Source organism: Zootoca vivipara, chromosome 10, assembly GCF_963506605.1.
Source record: "Zootoca vivipara chromosome 10, rZooViv1.1, whole genome shotgun sequence".
Taxonomy (NCBI): Eukaryota; Metazoa; Chordata; class Lepidosauria; order Squamata; family Lacertidae; genus Zootoca; species Zootoca vivipara.
The window spans coordinates 55,154,928-55,172,905 of record NC_083285.1 but is presented as its reverse complement, the minus strand read 5'-3'; the positions used below and the strand labels follow the sequence as shown (position 1 = coordinate 55,172,905).

General features: G+C 44.7%; 1 protein-coding gene across 1 annotated transcript in view; it reads right to left on the bottom strand.

The window, feature by feature from the left end:
- Nucleotides 1-17,480, bottom strand: part of WNT5B (Wnt family member 5B) — a 112,694-nt gene extending 95,214 nt beyond the window's left edge. Inside the window, exon 1 of the mRNA XM_035127460.2 lies at nt 17,000-17,480. Coding sequence (XP_034983351.1) covers nt 17,000-17,005 — 6 coding nt within the window. The 5' untranslated portion in view covers nt 17,006-17,480. The remainder of the gene's footprint in view (nt 1-16,999) is intronic.
- Nucleotides 17,481-17,978: the final 498 nt, after the last annotated feature.

Here is a 17,978-nt window from a genome sequence, read left to right as displayed (position 1 = left end):
TGAAAACAGATGAGCTCTGATACAAATGAAAATCTGTATTTACGGTACTTACTTCAACATGTGGTAAGCTGCACTTGGTAGCCTGCCTACCCATTCTGCAAAGTGGGGCCCTGGACCTCTGCCCTGAAGTCCTGCCCTGACAGCACCTGTAGCTATGCACAGTTTATCATCAGGTGTGGGAAACATTTTGCCCTCTGGATGTTGCTGGACAACTTCCATCTTCCCTGGTCATTGACCATGCTTGGCAGGGCTGATGGGAGTTGTAGCTCAGCAACATTTGGGGGCCCTTTCACGGATCACTGCCTTGTCGTGGCGAAGGGGCTTGAATAGCTCAGAGAAGCTATGAGCTATGCCGTGCAGGGCCACCCAAGATGGACAGGTCATAGTGGAGAGTTTTGACTAAACGTGATCCACCTGGAGCAGGAACTGGCAAGCCACTCCAGTATCCCTGCCAAGAAAACTCCATGGACAAAGACAACAGGCAGATAGAAGTTATGACGCTGGAAGATGAGCCCCTCAGGTCGGAAGGCGTCCAACATGCTACTGAGGAAGAGCAGAGGACAAGTACAAGTAGATTCAGAGCTGATGAAGCGGCTGGGCCAAAGCCGAAAGGTCGCTCAGTTGCGGATATGCCTGGAAGTGAAAGGAAAGTCCAATGCTGTAAAGAAAAATATTGCATAGCAACCTGGAATGTAAGAACCATGAACCTTGGTAAGCTGGATGTGGTCAAAAATGAGATGGCAAGAATAAATATTGACATCCTGGGCATCAGTGAACTAATATGGACAGGAATGGGAAAATTCAGTTCGGATGACTATCATATCTACTACTGTGGGCAAGAATCCCTAAAATAAAGGGAGTGGCCCTCATAGTCAACAAAAGAGTGGCGGAAGCTGTACTGGGATACAATCTCAAAAATGACAGAATGATCTCGATACGAATCCAAGGCAGACCTTTTAACATCACAGTAATCCAAGTTTATGCACCAACTACCAGTGCTGAAGAAAGTGAAATTGACCAGTTCTATGGAGACTTACACCTTCTAGAAATGACACCAAAAAAGGATGTTCTTCTCATTACAGGGGATTGGAATGCTAAAGTAGGGAATCAAGAGATAAAAGGAATAACTGGCAAGTTTGGCCTTGGAGTTCAAAATGAAGCAGGCCAAAGGCTAATAGAGTTCTGTCAAGAGAACAAGCTGGCCATCACCAGATGGGCAGCATCGAAATCAGATTGATTATATTCTCTGCAGCCAAAGATGGAGAAGCTCTATACAGTCAGCAAAAACAAGATCTGGAGCTGACTGTGGCTCAGATCACCAGCTTCTTATAGCAAAATTCCAACTTAAACTGAAGAAAGTAGGAAAACCAATTGGGCCAGTAAGATACAATCTAAATCAAATCCCTTATGAATACACAGTGGAAGTGAGGAACAGGTTTAAGGATTTAGATTTGGTGGACAGAGTGCCTGAAGAACTATGGATGGAGGCTTGTAACATTATACAGGAGACAGCAACGAAAACCATCCCAAGGAAAAGGAAATGCAAGAAAGCAAAATGGCTGTCCAACGAGGCCTTACAAATAGCGGGGGAGAGGAGGCAAGCAAAATGCAAGGGAGATAGGGAAAGATACAGGAAACTGAATGCAGATTTCCAAAAAACTAGCAAGGAAAGACAAGAAGGCCTTCTTAAACGAGCAATGCAAAGAAATAGAGGAAAACAACAGAATGGGAAAAACCAGAGATCTGTTCAATAAAATTTGACATATGAAAGGAACATTTCGTACAAAGATGACCATAATAAAGGACAAAAGTGGAAAGTACCTAACAGAAGCAGAAGACATCAAGAAGAGGTGGCAATAATACACAGAGGAATTATACCAGAAAGATATGGCGGTCTCGTACACCCCAGGTAGTGTGGTTGCTGACCTTGAGCCAGACATCCTTGAGAGTGAAGTCAAATGGGCCTTAGAAAGCACAACCTTGATGGCAGAAAGTGAGGAGGAATTAAAGAACCTTTTAATGAGGGTGAAAGAGGAGAGTGCAAAATATGGTCTGAAGCTCAACATCAAAAAAAACTAAGATCATGGCCACTGGTCCCATCACCTCCTGGCAAATAGAAGGGGAAGAAATGGAGGCAGTGAGAGATTTTACTTTCCTGGGTTCCATGATCACTGCAGATGGTGACAGCAGTCACGAAATTAAAAGACGCCTGCTTCTTGGGAGAAAAGCAATGACAAACCTAGACAGCATCTTAAAAAGCAGAGACATCACCTTGCCTACAAAGGTCCGTATAGTTAAAGCTATGGTTTTCCCAGTGGTGATGTATGGAAGTGAGAGCTGGACCATAAAGAAGGCTGATCGCCGAAGAATTGATGCTTTTGAATTATGGTGCTGGAGGAGACTATTGAGAGTCCCATGGACTGCTGGAAAATCAAACCTATCCATTCTTCAGGAAACCAGCCCTGAGTGCTCCCTGGAAGGACAGATCGTGAAGCTGAGGCTCCAATACTTTGGCCACCTCATGAGAAGAGAAGCCTTCCTGGAAAAGACCCTGATGTTGGGAAAGATGGAGGGCACAAGGAGAAGGGGACAACAGAGGACGAGATGGTTGGACAGTGTTCTCGAAGCTACGAACATGAGTTTGACCAAACTGCGGGAGGCAGTGCAAGACAGGAGTGCCTGGCGTGCTCTAGTCCATGAGGTCACGAAGAGTCGGACACGACTAAACGACTAAACAACAGCAACAACAAACATTTGGGGGCCCCAAGTTTCCTCATGCCTGGTATAGAGCAATTGAAGCATCTTCCTTTGTGCTATTATGGCACAAGCTCAATAACTGTACAAACTTCATGGGAAGGGCTGAGAGTAGCAGGAACAGAGTGTAGGCACTTAATTTTATTAAAGCTCAACAACTTTGTGTGGATTTTCAGTTTTGGGAATATGACAACCCTACTCATTCACATTGCACCATGGCGCTTTGTGAAAGGACAGAGTTGACAGGTCCCTCTTCTCAAGAGGCTCATAATGTGAAAACAGGGAAACAACAGAGGGAAATGGAGGTAGGGATAAATATGGGAAGAATATATGTTTACTTGAATTGTGACTCCAGGGTACTGGAACTAGGGGGTTGTTCCAAAAGGTTTTGCGGCACAGGTGAGTTCTTAAGAGGGATTTGGAGGAAGTTCCTGGCATACAGAGTGGCAAGGCAGAAACTTTTTTCAGGGAGCAGGAAACCTCTGGATAAGTGAGAGTCGTTAAACTGGAAAAGTAAAGGTCACAGGCCGGGATGTCAGCTAAGAGATAAGGATTGGGTTGCATGTCTGTGGAGGGTTTTGAAGGTAAATATGAAAGGCTTGTGCCTGATCTGTGAGTGGACAGAAGAAGCCAATGTTGGGTCTGAGGGGGGTGGGCAAGGTGAAACAATGGTGGATTACAGAGCAGAATACTCCAGTAGTCTAGTGACAGATGACTAGGACATGGATCTTATAAAAAGTGGCTAATTCCAAATAGCATCTCTGCCATGCAATTCTAACACCATATTTTTGTGCTGCATTGCACATGTCATCCTAAGCTCTTATTTGCAGGCAGGCACAGCAACTTGTAAGACAAAAATCAAAAGTGAGGCTTTTGAACTAACAGCATTCAGGGCTGTAAGTCAAGTGCCCAAATCACACATGGCACCAACAGAGAGGCAAGCAAACGTACAGCAATTTTGGAATAATACAATCCTGACTCAGAATCACTCAACTGCAGTGTATGGCACATTTTTCTCATTTCCTATCTGCTTAATTGTACCTTTTTAAGTCCCACCATCTTCCCCATAGGAACCCTGCTTAGGACCCAACATTACTATTCTAGTCAAGTAATACTTGATCCAAATCTCTTGTTGTAAGTATATGGTACCTGAAATTTCACCTGGTGTGGTTAGTTTTGATTGAACACATAAAGGTCAGAAGTTTCTGTTCCCTAAATGAGTTTAGAATAACTGACTGATGGAGTCAGGTTACAGATGCAGTTATTTGCTAATGCGCCTTGCAGATTTGCTCTGTAACAAAATGGAGGATTCTTGTCATTGCCGACATTACTTCATTCATTCATTCATTCATTCATTCATTTATATAACAATTAATTGCCAAGGTGGCTTCTAAGCCGTTTACAAGTATACAACCAATTACAAAAAACCCACATAATTAAATACACAATAAAACAATTTCATCATAACATTAAAATAAACACGCAGAACCCCATCTTCATGTTGCCACAAGATGACAATCATCAGGCTGCGGTACAACTGACTAGGTACCCACTTCAGCTGCAATACTGCAGCAGTACACAAACAATATTATGACACTCAGAGAACTCCAGATGTGCTGCCAGATAGATGTCTAGTGTTTTCTGAATTGGCTGGCAGCACTTTTAGAAACATTTGAAGAGGAACTTATGTTGTACAAAAGCACAGCCTGCACAAGTGCTCTTGTATAACTTCCCCTTCAAAATGTGATAGTTAAGTACTGCCAGTTGAATACAGACGGGATTTCACATACAGCAGGTGGCATTTCTTAACATCCAAAGCCACTCTTAAATTGAACATTTGCTTAGGTCCAACTGAACCTGGACATGACATTGCTTTGGGGGATTTCTGGCATCTGGAGGTCCAGATGCTAGCTTTTTGGCTCTAGAGACAGTAGTCTTCATGGTGAACTTTGGGGAAAACCGTATGAAAATCTGACTCTGGGAAAGGAAACGCCAGCCTGGCCTCAGTCAACAGCAAGAGAAAAAAGCAATTTGAAGGGTTCTTGATTTTTCCATCCCTGCCAACAAAAACCCCAACCCACTCAGTACCAATTATTCTGGGACTTCCAAGGCAAGAAGGAAGACATTTTACCACTGGCCAAAAGGATAAGGGCCACAAGATAGTTGCATCACCTCTACCCAATCAAAAACATCAGCAAGGAAATACCAGTTCAGTCCCAACTGGATAAAAATGCTTGCTTGCAGTTTACTATGTTGTTCTGGCTTTGTCAAACTGATCTCCATTTCTGTGTTGTGATATTTTATATGGAAGTGTGGTTTCTAAATACTTAAATTAAATTAAATACCTATCCTGCTCACTCTCCTTCCCTTTTGTGTCTTGTCTTCTTAGCTTGTAAAGCCATCTGAGAGCATGGCCTGACATTCTTTTATTTTAATTGATGTGAGCTACTGTGGGAGATAGCATGGGTGTAGCCAGGATTTTTGTTAGGGGGGCAGGCTTTATGTTATGGGTGGGCAGAACCTAATTTAGTTAAGTATTTTATTGATTTTTATTTATTGAGGGGCTGCCCCTTCCTGCCCCCCTTGGCTATGCCCATGGGAGATAGTAGTTGTCAAATACAAACTCACTGAAAAATTGGGAAGTGGAAGCTGGTGCATCTCGGCATACAGGGCACAATTAGGCAGGTCTATATCTAGAACAATGATAACAGGTATTTTTCTTTTCCCCTAAATATTTAGGCCTTCTTCACATGTTATACAGCAACAAATCCAAGTTAGTCAGTTCCTGTGTACTCAAAGTTCCCAGGCAATTTTGTGTGTGTGTGAGTGTGTGTGATGCTCACATCTTGCATGTGTGCAACTGCAGGAAACACCAACATAGCACCAATGTTTTACAGAGCAATTGTAACATCTAAAGCTGCCCCCATTTGAGGTTCCCAGACACATATGCCGTGATTTTGAGATAGGTGTATGCACATGCATATGATGGCCACATTTTACATGTTTTCTGCAGCAAACAGAAACACTGCAGCAAACACTGTACAGGACAGGTGCTTCCCACAGCAACTATAGCATGTGGAACTGATCTGATTACATTAGACGTTGCAGGTGCTGCCTGCCTTACAACCATAACGACTAGACAAGAAACAGTTTTCGGTGTCAAAACATAAATGACAATGAGAAGGAAAGAAACAAATTAAGCTGCCTTACACTGTGTTACACAATTGGTCTGTTGAGTTCAGTATTATCTACTCTGATCAACAGCGGCTCTCCAAGGTGTCAGCCAGAAATAGATCTTTCCCAGCCCTGTTAACTGGGACATGCCAGGGATTGAATCTGGGACCTTCTATATACAAAGTGCATATGTACCATTGAGCTATGGTCCCTCCCCCCGAACAAAAAAACTCAAACATATAAAGCAAAACTAACACCATTATGTGCACCATGGACACCCTACAACTTATCATCTCAAGAAACTAAATTTGTCATTAGAACTTTTGGTAGTAGTGTCTGCATCTGGAGGTACTACGTGCTCCATGGGTGTTAATCCTTTCTTAGAAGTGGTTGTTATGCTATCCTGAAACACACACCATGCATTACTTCAGTAGGATTTCATCCTAATGCCACAACATGGCATAGGAACCTGGTTGAGTGTGACACTTTCACACTAACACCCTAATAATCCTCACACTAGTGCTCTGCTATTAGCTTTGGCTCCAGTGCAGAAAACTTTCCAAAGAGTTTCAGAGGATTTCTCTATTTTTAAAAACTTCCTGGATACCCAACCCAGGGATTTCTCTAAAACAAGAGGAGTGAGGAACTTCAGGCTCATAGGCCAGGCCTCTCAATCCAGTTCTTGGGATTCTGCCCAGGCCACATCACTTCCTGGCTGTTTCCTGTGCCTTCCTTAAGAGCTTTTGCCCAACTGGAATATGTGCTTGAACAGCAATAATGACTCCTGCTTGCCTGGATGAAGAGGTGTGTGTGACAATACAGAAACGATTGGCATTTGCATGGCTAGAAAGAGGTCTACCATACAAAGGTAAGAGTCACAGCCATTGCTTCACCCACTCTTGCCTCTGACCCCACCCAACACTGGCCCCTGGCCCCAGCAGCTCTAGCCTTCATTGCCAATTCATAGCATTAACCACAACACCAGACTAGGCATCAAACAGCTTATCCCACATGGCAGACTGCAGTAATAGAAACACATACTGTAGTTGCTGTATTCTCCAGGAAACAGGAGATCTAAGCAGAGAAACATTTACACTTTCCTTGAAGTAGCAGTAAAGGTTTGCCCACTAAACTCAAAAGCTACAATCAGCACAAGGAAACAAAATCTCAAGTTACAAAATGATAGGCACAGAGTCAATCAGCTGCCAAGCCTCAGCTCTTAAGTGCTGGTGGTGGATCATGAAAAAAAGGAACATTACTCCCTTTGAGAATTTTCTCAAGGTCTCTTTTGGAATCATCAGACTTGGTTCACAAGTTGCCATAGATCTCAAATGGTATGTGGGAAGATTCCAGGTCCCACTGTGATGTATTTGTTTAGGGAGAGAGAGAGAGAGAGACAGAGAGAGAGCGCAAATTGGAGGCAGATAACTGTTTAGTATTTCTTTTGCACTGTCAAGGGTTTATTTTCTCCTTTTATAAAAGGTAAACCGAGCCTAAACAAGAGTGGGAGAACAGGCTTGCCAAAATCCTCTGGGGAAGCAATCTAAGTTATATCTGCTGGAGGAAAACTGTGAGCAACCAACCATGGTCAGCCCAAAACAGGCCAGGAAATGCTGCAGCAGCAGCAGCCAGAACCACAACTTGAGCCTGACCACATATCAACCAGGGACACAGAATACCGACTGAAAGGTTTAAATTTAGACAGGTAAACAGGCAAGAAGGAAGAGTGTTGACACCTATTCGGGCTTAGCCAGACAGCCAAGATGTGTGACTCAAGTAGCAAAGACTTCAAGAGCAGTGGCAGCTGGTGGCCCCTGGGGAGTTCCCAATCCCAAAGTGTGGTCCATGGTCCACCAGTGATCCATGAGTTTCATGCAGGTGGTTCACAGAAGCAACTCTGAGGAGTGGTGGAGCTACGTGCATGTGAAAAATGTGTGTGAAGAATGAGAGGCACAGGGGCTTCTTCTTCATTCTTGGAATCTGGTCAGGACTGACCAGAAGTGATGTGGGGAGAAGGCTCTGTCTTCCTCACAGGAATACAGCTGTGGCTGGCAGCAAGATGTGGAAGGTCAAAAGAGGGGGAAAGAGGCTGACAGGGCACTTGAAAGGAGAAGGGGAAGAAGCTGAGAGAGTGAACGCAAGATGGAGTGACTCAAAAGTGGGAGCTGTTAGATAATAATAATAATAATAATAATAATAATAATAATAATAATAGTCAATGTCTAAAAATGGATTTGTGGTTGAAGAAGGAAGATTTTAAATAACCACAATTTAATAAATGATCAAGAAAATAGTAATGAAGATGAAGCAAGAGTAAAGGAAGAACATATCAAGGGGAAATACATCTCTAGAAAGATTTCTAAATTGCATTTTTAGCACTCCTTTTGTTTCTTATTGCATTTTATTGTGTTAGAGTTTGGATCCCATATAATTAAAAACAGTACAACCGCTAAGCAATCGGCACAAAACTCATTAAGTGGTATAGCAAGACCTTTACCAATTTGCAAGTGCTCTGGGGGGGCAGAGTGAGTGTGGAAATATCTGCTTTCCCACTGAGCTATGATCCTTCTCCAACACATTGAGGAGACACACATCTGTGGCAGCCAATCTCCTTCAGTGTCTAGTTAAGCCTAATTCACTGCTACTGGAAACAACAACATTATTATTATTTGTACCCCACCCATCTGACTGGGTTGCCCCAGCTTCCAGCATATGGCTTTCATATCAGTTGCTGTTTTTTTCTTGTCCCCCCCCCATCTTGACTGGAATAAACAGTGGCATTATTTAGCATAGAAGAAAACAGTAAGTGGCATTATAAAACAACTAAAAAGTCCCCCCCCCTATTGCCAATGGTAAGTCAGCTGTGGAAGTCCAAGCAAACAACGCATGTTGGCATCACAGAGACTCTCTGAAAGATTATATACACTTAAGGCTGATGTCTTATCATAGTTCACAGATCCTTCCCTTATTTTGAGCATAGGATCTTTCCTAACCCTGCTATCAGAGGCCTTTTATAACCGGAGATGATGAAGACAATGTGGCAAGGTCATGCTTAAAGTGTGTTATTGTACTGCAACCAATATCGTGTTGATATTTATGACATCCTAATCATAGTAGTAGTAGTAGTAGTAGTGGTGGTGGTAGTAGTATTTCATTTATTTATATTCCATTAAAGCCAAAATAGGCTTCTAAACATTTAACAAATATAAAAACCAATTACCTGTACGTACATACATACATTAAAATGTAACCATTCACAATGAAAAATCACAATATAACAATTCCATTCAAACAGCACAGTAATTAAAACAGGAGATTCAGGTCAAGAGATCAAGGGAATACCTATGTAAAACAGATGCATTTTCAATAGTCACAGAATGCCAGTATATATTGGGGGGGGGTGTCTCTCATATTTCAGCATGCAATACATTCAATAATATTGGGGCCACCACTGAAAAAGCTCATTTCCGTGTCACAAGCCAATGGGCCATGGCAAGATTAAGATCAACCAATGGAATCTGAAAAATGTCCTTGCCAGCCAGTGGAGGGGAAGTCACTGTTTCAGGTAACCTGGTTGAGTGGTTTATGGCCTTATATGTAAATAGCAAGACCTTAAAACCAGTCACTAATAAGCAGCTAGTGGAAACCTGTTAGCATGGGTGTTCAGAAAGGGTGTTCAATATTTGATGAATGTATTATTGGATTGAAAAATATAACATTGTTCCAGTTTTAAAAGCTGGGTGCAGTTTAGTCAATTAAATAAATCTCAACTACAGTATTTCAATGGGAAAGGTTGAAGTATATACTTTAATTTGCCTGTTGACATTAATGGGAATTACAAAAGTTTAACATTGGTGGGATAGTGGCCATTGTGCCTTGTACAGTTGGAAAATACAATGTCCTGGCAACAAAAGCAGTGCATTAAGGGGAAACACAGAGATTGTGCACACAGCATGTGCAAAGCAAAGTGCAGATTTGATTTAAAAAAATATCAGTGTTTTTCACCAGAAAAATTACCATGACCTGGCTTAATATAAGACAGTACAACCTTCTGATTTTGAAAATCAGGAACTGGAATTACTGTGTATAGTAGGTGGCTTAGACCGTCTCAAACCAATGCGGGTGGAGGGGGTGTCAAAAGTGCAGAGAATACCAAAAGAAAAAAGAGGAGGAAGAGTACACAAAACCTTTAAAACTACATCACAGTTAAGGGTTAATATCACAAAATGGAAACACAGAGCAAGTCTGAAGGCAGCCAAAGGAGATGTGCTGTATAGTATTACATCTACTACCAGATGAACTAAGAAGGCAGGCACTCCTTCCTAATAGAGAGGAATCTCTTTCTGATACCCTTGGGCACAGAAGCATAAGAGATGAAGCCTGGGAACGCAGGAAATCTGGGGCTGGAGTAAGGCCAGGCTGCCTGTCCAATTCTGCCTCCTACTCTGAATTGGCACTTGGATCTCACAAAGTTTCCCTCTTCATATACTATTCCAATTTCTTCGACAGAAGAAATGAAAACCTGCTTTCATTAATTGCTGGCACATTTACTTCCATGTTCCACATACTCCCCCCCTTTTAAAATCACATTAATTTTCTCAGTACCAAATTCTTAAATTTCTCTATGTACAGCTTTGCTTTCTCTCTCTTTTTGCCACTTAGCCCCTTGGTTACTGAAAAAGAAACCCACCTTAGTTTGACATGAACTACATAAGCTGATATATATGCACAGAGCATATGTATGCACTGATGAGATATACATATGATGTTCAAAAAGGATGGCAACTGGCAGCCTGGGAGTGAGATCTGTCCCACAAAGCAACTTAGTCTAGTCCTTGGAAATGTTTATCAGAATGATTAGCCCTGTCTCCGCTGGAATGATAGACAAGTTCCTACACATATTTTCCTGGCTGAATGGAGAATTAAAATGCAACTGAGTGTACTGTATTCCCAAACCCAACAAAGGAGCCAGAAATGTATGTGCAGCCCAGTAAACAATGCTGGAATTCTGCAAATCACCTATTGAGGAGAGGGTGCAGGGGGCTGGATTCAACTCCTACTTTCCCACCCAAAAGTTGGTTGGCAGGAATTCTGCTTTTCTTTACTTTCCAGTCAGGTTATAGGTACACAGGCTCAGCCATTTCACATATAGGTTACTGGATTAGGACCCTTGATAGTATATTTAAAGTGTTGAAAGGAAGCAAGGTTATCTTTCTTTTTCCTTCACAGCCTGATATTTGAGGAGCTGTCACTTAAGCTGCAATCCTATGCATACTTACCTGAGAGAAATTAGCCCCACTAAGATTTCCCTTTTGTCCTTTATTATAGCAATGACAAACCTGGACAGCATCTTAAAAAGCAGAGACATCACCTTGCCTACAAAGGTCCGTATAGTTAAAGCTATGGTTTTCCCAGTAGTGATGTATGGAAGTGAGAGCTGGACCATAAAGAAGGCTGATCGCCGAAGAATTGATGCTTTTGAATTATGGTGCTGGAGGAGACTCTTGAGAGTCCCATGGACTGCAAGAAGATCAAACCTATCCATTCTTAAGGAAATCAGCCCTGAGTGCTCACTGGAAGGACAGATCGTGAAGCTGAGGCTCCAATACTTTGGCCACCTCATGAGAAGAGAAGAATCCTTGGAAAAGACCTTGATGTTGGGAAAGATGGAGGGCACTAGGAGAAGGGGACGACAGAGGACGAGATGGTTGGACAGTGTTCTCGAAGCTACGAACATGAGTTTGACCAAACTGCGGGAGGCAGTGGAAGACAGGAGTGCCTGGCGTGCTATGGTCCATGGGGTCACAAAGAGTCGGACACGACTAAACGACTAAACAACAACAACAACAAGATTTCCCTGCTGAATATACATTATGCAACTTGTGCTGATCACCTATTCAACCCTATTTCAAACCCCCCCCCCCCCAAATAAGGCTGCTCATCCAGCCACCCCCACCTGAATTGCATGGGAATCCGAACAAATGTAAAAGTTAAACAGAAAAGGTATCTATGAAAATACACACAATTCAAGAAGCTGGAGTTGGACAATGCAGAGGTGCACTTTGAATGCTCAAATGGCACACCTGCAATAGAAAGTGAAAAGGGAAGGGCAAATCCCAGGGCCAGAGAAATGTAAGATGCACACACTGCCAAATTCTTATGCTAGGAGTTATCCTAAGTCAGGCATCCCCAAACTGCGGCCCTCCAGATGTTTTGGCCTACAACTCCCATGATCCCTAGCTAAGAGGACCAGTGGTCAGGGATGATGGGAATTGTAGTCCAAAACATCTGGAGGGCCGAAGTTTGGGGATGCCTGTCCTAAGTATTATACAACCTTAATCAAACAGAAGAATATGTGGACAGGTCACAGGCTACTTGGTCTCATTTTATCCTGTCTTAAGGTACAAGTTGCACTGGGTCAGATTTGGCATGTGTGAGTATTTATTTGAATCAAAAAAATACAAAAGAGCTGGGGTTTCATTCATAAACAAGAATAAAATCTACAGACAGAACCTGTAAAAATGATGCCTGGAATCTGGATTATGTTAAACAAATGGTTGAGTACTGCACAACTATTGTGCCAAACAGCTGTACTTGTAGAAAATGTTCCATTTTTTCCATGATATTCAAAGCACTGCTGTATGATTCCACAGAACACATCACACCAGACCATGTCACTGCCACACATCCACTGCTTAGAGGTAAAAGTAATTTTACAAGTATTTAAACTGCAGTATGGATATTTTAAAAGCCCAAATTTGGAATAGTTAATTCATTTCAGTAGTTTGCACTGTTTTTGGTTGAAACCAGTGGATTTCCAGAACGCATCCCACAACCAAGGCAGCTCCATACCTTTTTTTACGTAACTGGCTTTGCAACACTCCAATACACAGAGGCCAGGATAGGTGTCTGGAAGGGAGCTGGAGAACACAACTAGACAAAGGTACCCACAGGCAGAACAGGATCTCAGAAGTTTTCCTAAAGGAATGGAGTTTTCCCCTTGCTGTAGAAGTCACCACCTGACTTTGTCTTCTACCATTCACAGTGCACCTCTCTGAAACTAGAAGACTCCACACCTCCCATCTTCTATAATTGCTGGTCATCTAGACTTTACATAACCACCAAGGAAACACCCTCAACAGATGTAAAAAGTTCTCCTCACCAAACACACTGGCCTGCCATCAACTATAGGAGAACAAAACAGACTGCAGGCCAGGAGCATTGAAGATGCAAAAGACTAGGACTAGACACAAATGCTAGATAAATAATAGTGTGGCAACTTAAAGGGGTTTAGGCCAAGTTGTCTGTGAAATGGTAAAGCAGTGTGTTTTCTGGACTTGCACCATTATAGGTTGCAGTTCTGGCCTCATAGGATTAAACCCTCCTCCATATAAAAAATCCACACAGCAAGAAAAAGGTCTGGTGGAAGGGTTCTACCTCAACTGGTCTCCTACGGTATGTGCAGAGAGCTATTTTTGTATAGAGGAGCAGAGAACTTGCAGTCCAAACTGGAACAGCATAAACACAGGTTTGTCACCTAATTGAGTACTAGGTTCAACTGGTTTATTGTTGGGTGAGCTTTTTGTAGGCAAAAGTATACATAGTTCAGGAGCATAAGTGGGAGAGGTATGAAGACCCTAATATCGTGTACTACCTCAATAACTTCAATAACAAATCAAGGCTACTTGTTATTCCTATTTAGGAAAGTTGGTTCCACCTGCAGCACATAGTTACATTCCTACATGGAGTGTTAACCACATGATTTATAATTAGGTCAATTAGTTAAGAATACAAATACACGTGTCTAGTCAGATTATAGATATAAAATACACACACGTGTGTACATGTATGTATGTATGTGCTATATCTATATCTATCTATCTATCTATCATCTACGAGAGTAGGTGTTAATATGTTTGCATTATGTCTCTGTGTGAAATAAGAAGCTGTGTAAGTACAAGTGTGGCAAAAAAGAACAGCAGTATGTTGGGAGTATGAGAACTTGCATTGCTAAGTCAAATGTACCATAGTCTGACCTTCTAAAAGCCACCTAGAGAATGTAAATTTAATAAACAATAATAGTATCACTTGAACATAATAATGGTAAATACAGGACAATAATAGAGGTACCTGTATATATTGAACCCCAGTCTGATTTACGGTCAACATCCACTTAGCTTTGTGTGGTTGAGTTACTGTGGTACACATTACATGTGGCTAGCACTACAAACAGATGCATTTCCCCTTTGCAACACAATGGATTAGGGCCAAACTACGCATGATGCAGGATAACTGTGACTGGAACGCCCAGCATATTTCTTAAAGTTCAAAAACAGCTGTGAGTACAATGGAAAGGCTAGGTTGTGGTAGTGGAACTGGGGAAAAGAGGGTGTTTAACCTTTCCCCTTGTGCCATTTTCCTGATCAAAAGATCCCATCCTGAATCAATTTCCTCACTTCTGGCTGCTCTTTTAAGCTCTTTTTAAGCTTTTAAGCTCTAAAAAGAGGCAGGACTCCAGATCTTGTTAAAACTTGATGAGCTAAAGTTGGCTTCAAGAACAGTGTTATCAGCCCTGGCTTCATGTGGCCACTACCTGTTAACAAATAGAACTGTCTTCAACAGAGGCAACTGAGACATTGAATTGTAGAGTTGAAAGAGACCCTGAGGGTCATCTAGCCCCACCCCCTGCAATCCAGGAATCTCAACTAAAGCATCCATGACAGATGGCCATCCAACATCTGCTTAAAAACCTCCTTGGAAGGTGAGTCCACTACCTTCCAAGGGAGTCTGTTCCACTGTCGAACATCTCTTACCGCCAAAGCTCCTCCTGATGTTCAGTCACAATCTCCTTTCTTGTAATTTGAAGCCATTGGTTTGGGTCCTAGCCTCTGAACGAGCTTGCTCCATCTTCCAGCCCTTCTGATTTTAGAATATAGCCATATCCCCTCTTCTCCAGGCTAAACATCCCCAGGTCCCTCAACAGTTCCTCATAAGGCTTGGTTCCCAGTCCCTGTAACACTTTGGTCAGCCTCACTCTCCTCTGCACACATTCCAGCTTGTTAATATTTCTGAAATTGTGGTGCTCATACCTGGACACAATATTCCAGGTGGAGTCTGACCAAGGCAGAATAGAACCCCACAGCTGGCAGGAGTTCTCCAAGGCCTCACACAGAGAACTCTCTCAGTCATGTCACCCAAGAACCTTTTAACCCAGACATGCCAGGGGGTCACCATACATTTAAAGAAAACAGTAAATTGCTTGGTGAGATCTGAGCAAAGGCTCATCTAGTCCACACAGATACCTCTCATACACCCACAAACAGGGCACGAAGACAAGCATAATCTGTCATCAAATGCATCCAGCAGCTGGTTCAGCAGCTGTTTTGGACCATGACTCCCATCTGCCCCTTTGCAGTCCAAAACATCTAGAAGACACCAGGTTGCCAAAGGCTTAAGAGCTGAACTCCGCCTCTGAGATTTCATTACAAACACATTGAGAGCCTCACTTTCCAAGGTTATCTTGCCAATAACAGGCCTTAAAGTACAGGTGATGAGAGAACAGTAATTTAAAGAGAGACTTAAAAGCACCTTCCTTCCACAGTGTCTTCAGAGGATCAGTGCCGCAAGCATCCCTTACAGGATCTGAAGAAAACAGCAGCTGCCCTCCCGAGGTTGCAAGCAGCTCCTACCTACCCATGAGGCACTCAGTTTCCACCTCGTTAAAAGTACTGTAAAGTGCTCAGCGACCACCCAAAGTGCCCTGCATTGGAATGTGGCTGTGCTGGGCAAACTGTTCACCCTGGAGTCTGGGGCTCCACCAGACAGGCTTAAGGGATGCCCCAGCAGCAGCAGAGTAATCTGAGAGCTCACTCAGCTATCCTCTACCTGACAGGATGGCAAAGCACCAGTAAATATACCAGGGGAAAGACTGCTGGAGGCTGTAAAACAAGGTAAGAGAAAGTTGGTTTTCCTTTGGTGGATGAATACTCCAAAGGCTGTGAGTGAAGAGAAGGGATATTTTCCTCACTCTCAACATTGCATTGCAATCCGATTTGTTTTCTTGCTTGGAAGTCCTCCCCATCCACCAGCAATCCCTGAAACAGGTCAACAAAAGCAGGATTTGGAGACTGCTCTTGTGTAAGTTTCCTACAGACTTGAGACTGCAATCCTAGTCACCCCAGGAGTAGACAGGGTTAAGATAGCACTGTATACCCCCCTGAGTTCAGTGGAGCTACTCTCAAGGGGAAATGTTGCCTTAAAAGAATAGATGTTGCTGGAGCTAAAAGAATAGATGTTGCTGGAGCTCAAACCTGCCAGTGTGTCAGGCAGATGCATCCTCCCTCTTGCAAAATTCCCCCCTAGTTTAGTAGGTGGGGATTCTGTCACCCTCCATAAGGATGCTGGACTGCAGCTGCCAATAATCATTCCTGATCATTGGCTACGCTGGCTGGAGGGGCACAGGTTACCCACCCTTGTTCGAGCAAGTCTCACCAATGTAGCGACCAGCCCTCGGCAACAGAAGCGCGCTGTGCCAGCTCGCCAAGACGCTCTTTCCCCGCTACAACTCGTTCATGCTAAAAAAAAAAAAAGTGAACTCTCCTCCTCCGCTTGAAGCAGGGCTAAAATCCGGCCCGGGCCGAGACACCAACCAGTACGAGCTTTTCAACGCGTCTCCGCAGGAGTTAAGTCCCGCCGAGTCCAATGGGACCCCTGGCCAGCGCGCCAAGAGCCACAGCGAGCGCAAAGCCCGCCCTCCGCCACAAACCCGCTCCTTGTCCGGCTGCGGCAGCGAGGCGCTTCACCCCGGTCGGGGCCCAGGGGAGCCGGGACACGTGTTTGCGTCTCTGCAGGGGCAAGAACGCGTGAAGGCGGGTTCTGAGGGAGAGGGAGCTTTGTTTCAGCTAAAAATAGCAAGGCGCGCACACTTCCCTCCCCACAACTCCCAGTTAGGGAGGTCAGGCGCCCGGGCTCTTCGGACGGGGCTCCTTCTTTCTTCCCCCCAGCGCCCCGGCGGTGACAAGAGCGCCTGCCCGGGCCCTCCGGCGCTCGCCCTGCGAGGGGCGCCCCCTACCTGCATCTCTGCGCTTTCCAACCCCGCGACGTCGACAGCTGCGGCAAGTTTGCCTCTCCGTGTGTGCGAGTGTGTGTTCTCGCCCCGCTCGAGTTAGTCCCGGCGCGCTGCGCAGGCAGCAGGTGAGTCGCCCTTTGCAGCGCGGGGCCAGGCAAGGTCAGCTCCGGGGCCACCGGGGACGAGCCCCCGCGCTCCTCTCCAACGGGCAGGATGCACCCCTCTCCGCTCGCGCGCTTCTGGCTGGCCGGCTGCAGCAGCAACAGGGGCAATAGGCATCCACCGTCGCCGAAGCTCCCTCCCTTCTGCCCGCGGCGGCTGGCTGGCTAACGCTCTCGCTTTCTTTCGGGCTGCTGCTGCAGAAGGAATTTTGCACCAGACAACTTTTAGGCCGGGAGGAGTTTTGACTACAGCGGCGACAGTAGCAGCAGCAAGACGGCGCCGACCGTAGTGCAAAGGGTCGGAGCAAGGCGAGTCGAACCGATCCCGGGGGCTCAGGCAGCAACCTCCGCCCCGCCTCCCCCCACGCCCCGCGCCCGCCTCTCCCTCCCAAGCACCCCCCTCCTACCCGCCCCGCGCGGCAGCGGCGCCGGCGATGGGCACCACCCCGGGTCAATCCTCCTCAACCCCCCTCGCGACATACACCGTGGATATAGCCCTCGCTGCCATCCTGTCTCTTCCAAACGCAGCCCGAGAGTCACCCCTCCTCGCCACTTTAGATTGCCACCATTCTAGCTGGCGTGGCGACACTGCTGTCCCGAGAAGAACTTCATAGACATAGACCTTCCTTTTCATTAAAGCCCCCTGACCCCTTCGCTCTCCCCAGTCTTCCCTACTAATCTCCTCTCTCATCCTCTCCTTCCGTGGAACACCCCCTCTTCCTTCTGCCTCATTCCCCTCTCTCCAAGATTCCACTTGTCCCTTCCACTAACATACCATCCAATCCATCACCAGGACACATCTCACCCCCACCCCGCACCCC